The sequence below is a fragment of the Strix uralensis genome, chromosome 2 (genome assembly GCF_047716275.1).
Source record: "Strix uralensis isolate ZFMK-TIS-50842 chromosome 2, bStrUra1, whole genome shotgun sequence".
Taxonomy (NCBI): domain Eukaryota; kingdom Metazoa; phylum Chordata; class Aves; order Strigiformes; family Strigidae; genus Strix; species Strix uralensis.
Window position 1 is genome coordinate 137332092 of NC_133973.1, and position 11492 is coordinate 137343583.

General features: G+C 46.2%; 1 protein-coding gene across 1 annotated transcript; it reads right to left on the minus strand.

The window, feature by feature from the left end:
• Positions 1–107: 107 nt before the first annotated feature.
• SPCS2 (signal peptidase complex subunit 2) lies at positions 108–10921 on the minus strand. Its single transcript, XM_074860593.1, has 5 exons — positions 10827–10921; positions 3078–3161; positions 2584–2748; positions 987–1117; positions 108–361 (listed from the first exon to the last, which is right to left on the minus strand). The coding sequence occupies exons 1-5, from the start codon at positions 10863–10865 to the stop codon at positions 175–177; spliced, it is 606 nt and encodes a 201-aa protein (XP_074716694.1). The 5' UTR covers positions 10866–10921; the 3' UTR covers positions 108–174.
• Between the last annotated feature and the right edge of the window lie 571 nt (positions 10922–11492).

The following is an 11492-nucleotide window of genomic DNA, read 5'->3' on the forward strand; positions in this document are numbered from 1 at the left end:
ATGGCCTAGGTTAAAAAAAAAAAAAAAAAAATCTTAGATCCAAGATCAGAAATCCCACTCATCTAAAATGGAATAGGATTTCAGGACAAAAAGAGGCAACGATTCACTTTCTTTGTTATTTTACTTTACTGGTGTTAATTTAGCACGTTCCCAGGAGGCAGGCGGCGTTGGAAATCATTTTGTTTTCCTCTCCAGGGCCAGACTATCGTGCAGCTTGGACACCTCGGGCTCGTAGGCCTCCATGACTAATGTCCCGTTGTTATCGAAGAATTTCGCGATGGATTTGGTGAACTCGGCTTCCCTCTGCTGTTTGGTTTTCCCGCTGATGAAAGTCAGCTTCAGGGTGTATTTGTCATCAAACCTGCAGAGAGATTTGAGAGCAGAATTTAAGCCTGGCTTAACCAACAAAAAACTGATGAGAAATCGTCGTCTTTGTGAAGGCAAAAGCCCCCAGGAGTGGAGGTCCCCACACACAGTACCCCACAAGATGCAAGCGTTAATTATAACACAATTAAAGATTTTTATACTCTTCAGGATTTTTTTTTTTTCCTCCCCCATTTAAAGAGAAGTGAAACGTGAACATTTGCAGCAGGCAACCACTTGGCACCGCTCCCATTTCTAGCTCGGGACGTCGATTTTGATGGAGACAAACCAGATTTTTAAGTATAAAAATAAAGGAAAATATTTAGGGTGATCCTACGGAGCGATACGGGTGGAAATGCTGCATGAGCCCGTCACAGATGGCTGTTACTTCTGAGTAATAGTATTCTGGAGTGAATATTAATCACGAGTTGCCTGGGAAGCTGCAAAGATCACGGCACAGTAGCCAACCCTTTGCAGAAAGCTCACATCCCCGGTGTGGAGACACCGATACTGCAGAAACACCAATATTTTCCCCCATTTTGGGGGCTTTGCTGCCCCGCTGGGAAGCCCGTGGGAGCTACAGGCGCACGCAGCCAAGCCCGGGCTGCCGAAGCAAATGATACCGTTTGAGGCTGGAGGAGAGCTGCCAAACGTCGTCGGGGTCCATCCCCGCAGGGTCTTTTCTGTGAGCTACGAGGAAAATACTCTTTTCTTTGTATGAGGTATAGATAGTCAGGATTCCCATCATCACAAAATATGTGCAAAAAAGGTTAAGGAAACTAAGAAGCTGCAATCAGAAGTAGAAATTAGGTAGAAATTGCTTTGATCCCCCACTGACATCATCACTTAACCACTCCTCATGACATTACCATTCCAAACACGATGCTTGGTGGATGCCTCATTAGCATGAGAAATTAAATAATAATTGGGACAGTTTCTTAAATCTTTGCTGTTGCACAAATGAATGCCTGGAAGTGGTGGGGAAAGCGGCAACTCCCTGCGTGCTTTCCTGAAAAGGATTTCTCCAGCCACAATAAAATGCTTCGTTCGTGAAACGTACGTGAAAGTAAAGCGGAAATCACAATGACAAAATACTGGTTTTAATGACTTTGCTAAAATTTTTGGAGCGACATCTGTTGGGAGATAGTGGGAAAATGTGAGACTAAACGAGCCACAGAATGAATCGCCGTGCATTCCTCCTAAACACAGATTAAGCAATCTTTCTCATTTTTGGAATTAAAGAATTTTAAGTGCTGCAAGATGAATTATCTCAAAGTTTGTGCTGAAAGCCAACCAGAGGAACTGTAGCCTGGAACAACGAAACGACTTGCTCACGATCACGCAGCTGTTAGCAGGACAGTGACTCCCAGGCCAGCAATAAGTTTCCAGGCTCCCAGTTCATGCTGCCTCAGCGGTACCATCAAAGCCGCCCTGGAAAGCGGGTCCGTCGGCAGCTCTTGGGAAGCACCACCCATGTCACAGACATTTCTGGTTTAAAACCTCTACGGGCGTCTGTCTTGCAGGGAAATTGGTGCCACACTGACCCTCTGAGCACAAACAGGAAGAAAACCAAACCCTGGCTGTGCTGTTATACCGGAAATGTAACAGTTGACTTCTAAACGGAGTTGACATCTAAACATTTAAACCCTGATTTGCAGCACTGCCCTCCTAAATGCAGCGTCTGCTTCTCTTTGGCAGAGGCGCCGGCAAGAATTACCTCCATTTTACTCTTCACTCTCAATACCTGATCTGCTGTATTAGGAAAGAACAGATGTCACCATAACCAGGCTATAAGTAAATTAAAAAAAAAATAACCAACACACAAAACTAACCCCTGAAGCTTTCAAAGTCTGATCTTACATTGGAGATTAACCCACTTAAGTGGAATCTCTGTGCCGTCGGTGTCTGAGATCTGAGAAATCTGCCCAAGAGTTGGGAGCCTGGAGAGCAGAGCAGCCGCCGGCTCCTCTGACAGGAGCTGAATTGCTGCCCAGGCTCCCACATCGCTGCACCCCCAGATCGCCCAAATTTAGGTGCATTACACCCAGACAGGCAGGAATTTTGCCATCACATGAGAACTATTTGATTATCAGCTGATCTCCACACCGCTGGAAGTAAAATTCCCACAGGTCTGAAGATGGGAATACAGAGAAGGGTTTTCTTGTGCTTTATGGGGAAAATAAAACCCTTTTGGTATAAACAAGACAACATATGTAAAGGATATGATACAACACAAAAGGCAAGAACAGGTTTGGATTCAGGAAAAGGGTGCAGGTAATCCCAAACCAAAGCTACCATCGCGAAGAAACAAGAGATTGTGCAGATCATGAGGCGGCCGTCGATCAAACGGAAATTTTCAACGTACTTGTACTTCTCCAGGAGAACCTGCGGGAGAAACACACAGCTGGAGTTTATTTTGCGCTTTTCATAAATTTGACAAACTGCTTCTGGAAAGGATTTAGATAAAACAATCTCGATTATACAGGTAAACTGAACAGGAACTATGCAGAATTAATGTTTGCATTAATTGCTGATACTCTAAGCACAAATACTGCTTTAGCCATGGGAATCACAAGAGATGCTGAGGTACCAGCACGGCTGCAGGCACTTCACAATCAAACCAAAAAAGTTTACACAGTTTTTAAACTAAATCTAGAAACCTAAGAAAACAGAGTGTTTCCCAAGAGGGAGAAATCAGCAGTCACACAACGTACCTTTTTGGCAGAATCGTCCAAAGAATTTTTCACAGCTGAACCATCCCATTTGTCAATTTTTACAGGCTTGTCATCGATCTTCCACTGCAACGAAAACCAAACGGAGTTAAGAGAATTTGGCACGGGTTAGCTTTTCATTTTCATACCCCTGTTCCTGCTGTGAGCACAAAGATAGGAGGCAACCCAGAAAATACGTACGTGTTTGGGAAAACCTGACGAGAGATGGAGAGAATCCGGGGCCTGTTAGACGGCTGTATCACGCCAAAAGTCACCCCAGCACCAACGTACCCATTACCTTTGCAGATTTAAACTTACACATCTTGTCACATGCACTGAAGATATTTGGTGAAGTGACTTTTTACCTCGGTTTTATCCTAATTTTGATTCTGCGTTTGCTGCTCCTGCTGCCATCCACAGAAAGTATCAATTATGACTTAATTCTTGCCTTTTTGGCCAAGCTGTTACAAACAGACTCTTTGGGGGTTGACGACAGGAAGAAAATTTCAAGGGACCCTTAACAATCTGGGTACAAGGGGAGAATATAAAGGCACAAACAACAAATGAAGTTTCAGTCAGACCATCCTCCAGAACAAAACTAAGACTCTCACTTTTCTATATTCAGATTTTCCTCAGAAGCAGGTCCTTATCAATAATGAATCTCAGATACCATAGCTCAGCTTTTCAAAGGGATTAATTTTCCTCTGAACGATGTTATTTTTTGGTGACACTATTTCTTTTAGCCAGACATGTGAGTTTGAGCCCTGTGTATTTTAAGTCAGCAATTATTTCCAACAGTTGAGTGACTGGAGCTCGAATTTTTGCTGTCGTTAGAAGCAGTTCTCAACTTCACTCCTGTTATTTCCTGCTCCTGACACTCACAAGTCAGATTTATTAACTACCTGCCAGAAGAGCTCATTTCCCTCCTCTGGCAGGAATGAAGCCCTTTTAAGGCAAGATATAAAACCTGATCTACTTCCCCTACACTCACACAGGGAAAAGCCTGATTCTTCAGGCTCTGCAGGTATGAATTACAAGGTGCTGTAAGGAACTGAAGGAATTAATGCCTCAAACATTTATCGACACAGAAAACCTCAAGGACAAGCTGTGGCTTGTGATTAGTCTAAGGAATGTCACCCGAGGAAGCGCTGAGTGTATGGAAGGATGAGCATCCCCACTCCCTTGTGGCTGTATTGCCAAACTCCTTAGATAAGCCTTGAAGGGGGGAAACATGGATGGAGTGAAACCAAATGTTCGGGTTAAAAGACTGATAAGAGATAAATAACCTGCACCAGATGGACCTAAGCAAAACCAGGAAAAAATAAGGGGGGGGGGAGGGGAGCACGACCACCGACTCAGTTGAACAAGGGTTGGTGCACCCCATTCCCCCTCAACACACGCACACAGAACCCCTGCTCCACCTTTTCCTCGTCTCTCATGCAAATGAGTTCATGGAATACCCACTTCTCTTGGTCTAGTATGCAAATGAGCTGATAAGATGAACTTAAAAGGGACAGAAAACCTTGTGGTGTGTGCACCCACCACCCAAGATCACCAGACTATACTGGAACCTGGCGTGGTGATCCAGACTTTTTTCTTTTCTCTTCCCTTCTCTTCTTTTCTTTCTTATAGATTTGTAAGAGACCATATTGCTTACTATCCTTTCCCAAGTTTAAGCTGTTTCTACCACAAGTAAAAACATTTTAACTGGTCATCTGATGTTGTTTCACCTTAATTTAACCCGAGGGGACCACAGAACCTTTACGACTCTCTGGGCTCCCAGTCTGGGTCATAACAAGTACACAGCAAATGTCACATGTAGAAGCTGGTTTACCAGGGACAAAAACAAGCCAGAAGCATTTAAAAGTCAGGACATTGGGAAAGAGCTCTCATATCAGTGTAAGTTACAAAATATTTTAGGTGGCTACTTTTTTGTAGCATTTTTTTTCCTAGGGTTAATTAGCACACATGACAATTGAAAGCCAAACCCTTTGCCCTGAAAGAATACAGAAGAATACTTTCAACTATTTATTTTTCCTTATAAAAGCACCTACAATAGTTTTACTTCTTGCCCTTTGGAATTCCCAAAGATTAAAGTATCAAGAGCTAGATTAGGGAGAGGAAAAATGCACCTTTTTTTCCCTAATTAGTGAATTGGAAGTCAGAAGTCTTAAAGCAGTAACACCAACACCCAATCCCTCTTTCCTTATCCCACAGATAAATTAAAAAAAATTTTGAAGAAACCCATTCAGACTTGACCTCACCACTCCCAGGTGCACCCTCAATTTCTCACGAGGGAGTGGAAGGAAAGGCAACAAGCCTGTCGATGTGGAAATGTACGCCGCTTAGCCAAACCCTAAACCAGAGTATCTTCCTAAAACAGCACCAGCTACTTCTGCTACAGAATTATTCTTCTAGGGTGCAAAAAAGTCCTGTTAAAGACAAAAATATTGACTAGTAAGACACATGCAAGATGCAGCACAGCTGGATTTGCTATAGGATACAGCAACAACTGAACCCTGGGCTCGGATGTGACTGTGGGGAAATATTCAGGCCTTTACTGTACTCATCCAACTCAAGGCAAACCTCACCGAGGAGGGAAGGCATCATTCAGCCTGCAGAGTTTAGTTTTGCTATTGATAAAACTCCATGAAAAGGCTCAGTCTTTATTGCAGGTCCACCCCTCCCCCTCCTGCTTTTTACAAATAATAAAGAACAAAGCGAATGAGAAGTTTTTAACAGCACAAGGAACCTTCACAGGCCATGTGAAGCCTTCCTTCAGACCGGATCTCCCTTTTAAGTACAGTTGTGATTTTTTTTTTTTTTTTTTGCAAAGGCCACTAAAGGAATCATTCCAAAGAAGCAAAAAATATATCTGAGCAAATATTTTGAAACAGTTTTTCACATTTCTAGGGCTAAAACAAGACAACCCTTAGCATAAAACACGACAGCGCTCTCCAGCTTGTTCCTAAGTGAGAGCAAGAATCCAGAGATACTTCAAAAGATATCACTCAAGTGATATTTTTGTGATATATTTTGCAATTAAATATTTAATATTGGAATCTTTGCTTTTGGCAACAGCATGGTTTACCTGGTGTTAAAGCACACTGCATCTATCTCATTGTCAACACTCAAGTTTTTAATCAATGTTGTTATGTCTGTATTTTCCTCCTAAAGCCCGAGAGGATGGAATCAAGGCTTATGCTAAAATTTCTTCTCCCAAATAAACCCAACAGCTTTCTAGACATATTTAAAGACAGAATAGTTGGAAAACACCAATGAGAAAAACTCAGGAATAGAGAAATAAATGAAAATAAAGCCCCAGGCTTTTATTTTTTTAAAAAAAAAAACCAACAAAAAAACCAACCCTCAAGATTCTAAAGCTATTTTATAGGCGCCCTGGAAACCAGCCCTGGAGGCACAGGACTCCTAACACTTCCCTCGCAGAAGGGATTTGCACAGAGGGGAATATCAGTGAGTAAAATGAGTCAAGGCACTGCTGTAATAATGTATATGAGATGCTGCCATAATAATGTATATCCAGGAAACCCGTGACAGAGTGAGAACTGGATTCTTGCTTCCTGCTCTCTGTCCCAAACCACCTGACACTGGAATTGGCAGATAACATCAGTGATATTTAACTGATACTGATCTCTAACAGAGAACCAGCACTTTCAGAAGTAGATGTAAAGCCCACATGACATATTTTTTGAAATAAAGCTGCTACTGGGGAGAAAAAAAAAAAAATCTAATCTTAGACTGTCTAAAGCAGCAAGCTGAACCAGCAATTCTTGTTCAGACTTCCCTGGGACTGCAGCTGTTCTGCTTCAAGACAGTAACAGCTTGATAATCTCAGGGTGGTTCATGTCAGAAGGGACCTTGTAATGGGGACACTTCTGTGGGTTTGGGACTTTTGCCAGGGAGAAGCTTTAACGCTCCCTTTACCTTGGTCATGATGTTTCCATGAGGTTACTTTTCCTAACACAGTACAGCACTGCAGCATGGCTGCTGGTTCTCTTAATTCTTCCAGGTCGATCTGCAGAATCGAAGAGCTAGTGAGAGGCTGGGACGCTGCGCTGACGCCTGCAGTGCCAGTGCCAGGGAAGAGGAGAGAAGGAGGTGCTCAAAGAAAACCATCAACATCCATGCTGCTGCTGTGTCCAGATGTGCACAGAAACGTACGCACATCTGGACACTTATGTCTGTACACCAGTGCAACTGTGGGCAACACCTCTGACTGACGGCCGCCCCCACGTTCAGCTGGGAAGAGAGCCAGAGATTTGGCCCCTACCACCAAGTGCTCACCCTCACACAAGAGGGGAGATCCTCCACCCCCTCTTGGGTCTGCGAGCAGCCCTGCCTTGGCTGCAGAGCTGGGGAGGGAAGGTGAAGCTGCACCCATGTCCTGCGGAGCCTGGCAGATGCAAACATGGCTGCTCCTCCGGCTAGCAGACGGTATTTTTCAACCAGTTAGTCATCTTGAGCACTTCTGGTGCGAGCTCCAAAGGGTTCAACAGAAAAGCTCAGAGTTTGGCTCCAGCCTGATGGAGGAAAAAAATAAAGCCACCAGTTCAGAACAGTTTTTTAGTTTGGGTGTGTTTTGACTCCTTCATTTTAAAAACCAGGTGAAAGATTATCATACTTGTCCTGAACACATCCTATACTACGAATGGGAAGCAAATATGGTGTTCTACAGCCAGGCACAGCTGGGAAGCGGATTTGGTACCTGAAAGCATACCCGTGGAAGAACAAGGCTTCAGAGCAAAGGCTGAAATACAGCCAGGGGTTACCTTACCTAAAAAACAAAGAATAAAATCAGAAATGCAATTTCAGAAAGCCGCAAAACCAATCTGACACTAGAAGCACACGAGGGCCCCAGCTGTTCACACTGAGTAAAGATGCTGCCTGCAGCTGGATTGCAGTAGGGGAGCATTCTGCTGTTAGCTCCAAAAAAAAGGGAAAGCAAAACAAGTGCTTGCTTTCGCAGCAGACACCGCAGGATTTGAGCGCTCGGCGAGGCTTGTTTGTCAAACCATCACCTTCATTTAAATCCCTTCACAAAGCGCTCTCATAAGCAGGAGGCACAGAAAAATCCTGCGGGAGAAATTTCAAGATGTTCACATCTCAGAAGTCAGACATGGCACAAACTGAACTTTTTTTCTCCCCCTGCCTTATTCCTTCTGCCGCTACTGTCAGCCTCATTTATATCACGTCCAGTCTTAACCTGCAACATCTTTTGGGTAGCTAGTTTGTCTCTTCAAATATTGCTCTGAAGATTGTGGCACATTTTGAGTATTACAAACATAAATAATCAAATCATACAGTAAAAGAGATTTGTGACTACTACAAGAGAAGCACCAGCGTAGACTATATAAACTCTTCAAGGGGAATAACGTTTCTGCATCTAATCTGTGTTTTCTATTATAAGGATGAAAATAAAGTAACCTCCCGTTCCTAAAACCTAAAATCTGAAACCCTTCAAACCGGAGCAGCCGAGGGAGGTTGGAGGAGCCTCAGCAGATGCACATCAACTCCCTCAAGGCACAGACAGCTGATCGCCTCTTCCTGTAGGTCAGGCTGCAGCCAACAGAACATTGAGTCCCAAACTGCAGATCTCCACCCCCCCACATAAATTCTAAAATAACAGTGACATTGCACACCATGAGCCTGGCAGAAGCGGGGCTTGCAAGGGGCAGAATCCAGGGAGATCTTGCTGCACACCAGTTCCCTCCTCTTCCTCTTGAAGGAAGAGTTGGGGCAAACTCCAGCGAGTCAGCACAGCTGTTCTTGGCTCCAACAAGCTCAGTCTCTGCCTTCGAGGAAGAAATTCTGGAGCTCACTCTCCCCAAAATACCAGCGCTGCCTGACTGTACTCACAGTCAGCACCCCCTGGTAGCAGAGAGCTCCTTCTGGGGCACAGCAGCAGAAGGCAGTCGCAGCAGTTGGTAGCCAGGAAGTGGTTTTAGTCCTGGGGCCTGCAAAACCTTCGAAGGTTTTGTTCTAGTAGCAGCAAAGTGTGGTTAATAACTTAGTGTTGTGCTCAATGGGTGAAATCTCAAGGTGTCTGAGAGGACTAGCCACTGCTGCACACCCTTTTAAACTCAGTGGGAGTACGCTCTTGGGTGGCCTGGTTAAGTGGGGAGAGATCAGGAGGAGCTACCTGATTATCACAAACACTAGAAGAACATGAGAAGGGCAAAAAAAATGGGACAGTTAAAACACAAGTCTCCCTAAACCCACCCTGATTTAGCTTACTAGCAGAGTATGAAAAGATATGCTAAACAAGCAACTCATCCTAAGACTTTAAAGCCTCACCAATAACCTGTTATTTCTCTGTTTGATAAAAGCTTGAGCAAATTATGGCCCTAAGGCCGCAACTCTCCAGATAATACCTCAGTAACATACACATCGGTTCACAGAAATGACCAGATTTCATTTAAGTCATCCAGGGGGAGGAAATGAAGGCACACAGATCAGCATGGGGACAGAGGGAAAAGAAGATAGAACGTTATCAAGTGTAGAAGCCCTGCTGAAACTATTAAATGGTTTTTCACTAAAGAATTCATGTCCCACACCAACAGCATATTTCCCTTCCCAACGACTCCTTTTCCTTCTGAAATAACTACCCCTCAGCATCCACAGAACACGGTAGGAGGAGCAGGAATGCCTCGAGAGCATGATACTTTCCAGAATTTGTGATGTTTAACTACAAAGCACTGTCATCTCAAAACCGAAAGCTGAGCACATTTGCACAAGATATCTAGAAATATTTCATTAGCACACCTTCCCCTAAAAACATTTGCTCAACAATTTAATCTACTGTTTTAAAGAAAAAACACCAAATTCTTAGGGATAGTAAGGACAATTTCATCTCAGATGCAAGAACACTATACTCTTTAGAAATTACGAATATACACATCTCAAAGAAAACCAAAGTGTTTTCAATTGCAGTCATCCATATTTTGAAGTTCAGCAAAAGATGCCAAATGCACCACTCTGAATACACCGTTCTGCAGCCAGAGACACAGACACACTGTTTCCATCTTCTTGCAGAAAAAAAATGCCTCCAGGTCTTTAGTTTCTGCTACCAGACTGCCAAATACCACAAAGAACTGTAACACAAGCACCTGACTGCTTAAAACGGAGCCGAGATCAAAGCCGCCCTACAAACAAGTTTCTTTTAGCTACCGAGACAAAGCTGGGCTTATCAACAGACTTTTACGGTACGCTCTGCTCCACCTGACATCTCTGCCACGTCCAGCGCTACTTTCCTGACAGAACACCCACCGGGAGGAGTGCAGCCGTACCGCTAGCCGGGCTTTTGTCAGGACGGCTGGGCTAAAATCAGCCACGCTGGCAGAAAGAAGTGGGGGGGGGGGGGGGGGGGGGGGAGGAAAAAAGAAAAAAAAAAAAGCGATCTCGCAGGCGGCGGCTTCTGCTTTCGAAGCCGAACGTGCTCGCCCGGTGCCGCGGCAGGGCCTGCCCGCGGGACGCTTCCTCCCTCCCCAGGGCCCTTTCTGCCATTTGTAGCCCGGCTCCTACAAGGAGGCAGCAGCGGGTGGCCGTTGCTCCCCACAGCCCAACGGCTGAGGCGGGGGCTGCCCCTCAGCAAGGGGTGGGGGCCCACTGAGGCCCGAGCTGAGGTGGCTGCGGCTCGGCCCAGCGCTGTGGCAGCTCTAGGGTCACCGCTGAGGCGAGTAGCGGCGGCGCCAGGAAGAGAAACCCCCAGAGAGCCGGGCCGCACCACAGTACCTTATCGAGCAACCCGCCCCTGCCGCCTCTGGCCGCCATCTTCTCGCCACCCTCCACCCCCGCCCTCGCCGCGCGACCTGTTCGTTTCTGATTGGCCGCGCGCGGGGGCCGACGGGAGCGGGCGGAAGGGAAGGGCCCCTCCGACGCGTTGCACGCTGGGAAATGTAGTCCGCCCCCGCCCGCGTTCCCCGTTGCTATGGCGACGGGGCAGCGAGGAGGAGGAGGAGGAGGAAGGCGGCGCGGGGCCCTCTCGGGGAGCGGGGATGGGCGAACGGCTGGGGCGGCCCGCGGGGTGAGGGGCGGGCAGAGCCACCTGGCCGGGCTACCGGGGTCTGGGGCCCGGGGAGGGTGAGGGGGAGACGTGTGCGGAGCCTCTCTGGGCCGTGGAGGACCGTGAACTCTATGGTCATCGGGACGGGTGTGAGGGGGAAGAGCGGTGGGGGGTGTATGTGGAGTGGGAGTGTCTGTGGTGTCGTGGATGGGTATGCGTGCGAGTGGGGTGTGGGAGTGTCCACGGGTGTCTGCGAGGGGTGTGTGTGAGGGGGGGGGGTGGGTGTACGTGAGGGGTGTGAGGGCGTTTGTGTGGGGGTACGTGGGTGTGGGTGTCTGCTAGTGTGGGGAGTGTGTGAGGAGTAGGTGTGGGTGTATTTGGGGTGTTTGAGGATG

What these genes read in the sequence shown, in the direction of transcription:
- SPCS2 (XM_074860593.1), bottom strand. Translation starts at nt 10,865, where the DNA reads ATGGCGGCCAGAGGCGGCAGGGGCGGGTTGCTCGATAAG. An exon ending in TGGACGATTCTGCCAAAAAG is followed by an intron (nt 2,749 to 3,077) that starts GTACGTTGTGTG and finishes TTTCTCCCGCAG; the next exon opens with GTTCTCCTGGAGAAGTACAA. An exon ending in CCTTTTGTGTTGTATCATAT is followed by an intron (nt 1,118 to 2,583) that starts CCTTTACATATG and finishes TTTTGCACATAT; the next exon opens with TTTGTGATGATGGGAATCCT.